At 46.6% G+C, this 1,276-nt stretch overlaps 1 protein-coding gene across 1 annotated transcript; it reads left to right on the top strand.

The window, feature by feature from the left end:
- Positions 1–375: 375 nt before the first annotated feature.
- Positions 376–930, top strand: LOC137641026 (uncharacterized). Its single transcript, XM_068373477.1, has one exon. The coding sequence runs from the start codon at positions 376–378 to the stop codon at positions 928–930; it is 555 nt and encodes a 184-aa protein (XP_068229578.1).
- The last annotated feature ends 346 nt before the right edge of the window (positions 931–1,276 follow it).

Raw genomic sequence — 1,276 nt, 5'->3', positions numbered from 1 at the left:
GGGAGCTGAGCTGAGACTCAATGGGGTCAAGAACATTGGGACGCCCGGATATACCCATGCAGTTCGCACTTTAGAGGCTAGTGGTCTATGTCTAGCAGACAGACAACCAGATGATAATTCGACTGGCATAGAGATCATCCTCAGAGGCAATTATCTTCCCAGATTCCTCAGGCGCACTCACAACATCAAGGGTATCAATTTGTTCAGTATGCTCAGTGGATATTTGGTTTGGGGAAAGCTGCCAGATTGCTCACGGGAAGTGACAGACCCCCAGGAGGTCAAAAACTGTTGCTCATACTAAACCGCATCAGCGTTTAAGACCCCGTGGGAGTGGAGCCCCCAGTCGAGAATCTTTGGAAATTCGATGCTGTGGGCATGAGCAATGAACCCTTCAGTCATCTTGAGGCAGGGGCCGTTGATTTCTTCAAATGTAATACACGGTACGCAAACCGGAGATACACTATGCAACTGCCCTTCAAGAGTGATAGCCAAACACAGATTAATTTTGGTAGGGCTTTTGCCCAGTTGATATCCCTTAAAAAATCTAAGGACCCTCAGTTATTCACCAAATACCAGGCCATCCTTGACAAGTACATAAAGGAGGGCTTAATCAAGCTGGTTGAGCTGGAACCTCATAATGACGGACAAATGAACTACCTGCCACATCATCCTGTCCTCAAAAATTCCACCTCCACACCAATGCGCATAGTATTCAATGCTTCAGCTAAATCGGGACCGAATTCAAAGACTCTGAATGAGTCCTGGTACACAGGCCCAAACTTAGCCTTAAAAATCCAGTCCATGATCCTCAGGTTTAGGGAAAAGCCATTTGGCCAGACCGAAGACATCTCTAAGGCTTTTCTGCGGATAGAAATCGCCCAGGAACACAGTGATTACTGTCGATTTCTTTTCTTCAAGGATCCAGTATGATGGAGATTGTTGCGTACAGCTTTAAGTTAGTACTGTTTGATGCCACCTCGAGCCCATATTTGCTCAACCAGACAATCCAACACCAACTGAGCAGTCTTGCTTCTCAGCTTAAAACAAGCTTCTACGTTGACAACTTCCAACGTGGCTACAACTTTCCCATGGACATCCTTAGCGAAACACTGTCCATAGAAACAATCATGCTGGAAGCCAACATGCCCCAGGCCAAATAGACCACTAATGCCTCTGTCTCGGGAGACTTCTCCGAAGCGGGGCCTCAAGTAAACCTCGTCTCGATTGGAACGCCACTAATGACACATTAGCTGTCAAATTACCCTCAAAACTGATG

The sequence above is a fragment of the Palaemon carinicauda genome, chromosome 5, assembly GCF_036898095.1.
Source record: "Palaemon carinicauda isolate YSFRI2023 chromosome 5, ASM3689809v2, whole genome shotgun sequence".
Taxonomy (NCBI): domain Eukaryota; kingdom Metazoa; phylum Arthropoda; class Malacostraca; order Decapoda; family Palaemonidae; genus Palaemon; species Palaemon carinicauda.
Note: the sequence above shows the minus strand (reverse complement) of the source record. Positions and strands in the feature narration are given on the sequence as shown.

Coding starts and splice junctions, on each gene's coding strand:
- LOC137641026 (XM_068373477.1), top strand. CDS start 376: ATGAGCAATGAACCCTTCAGTCATCTTGAGGCAGGGGCCGTTGATTTC.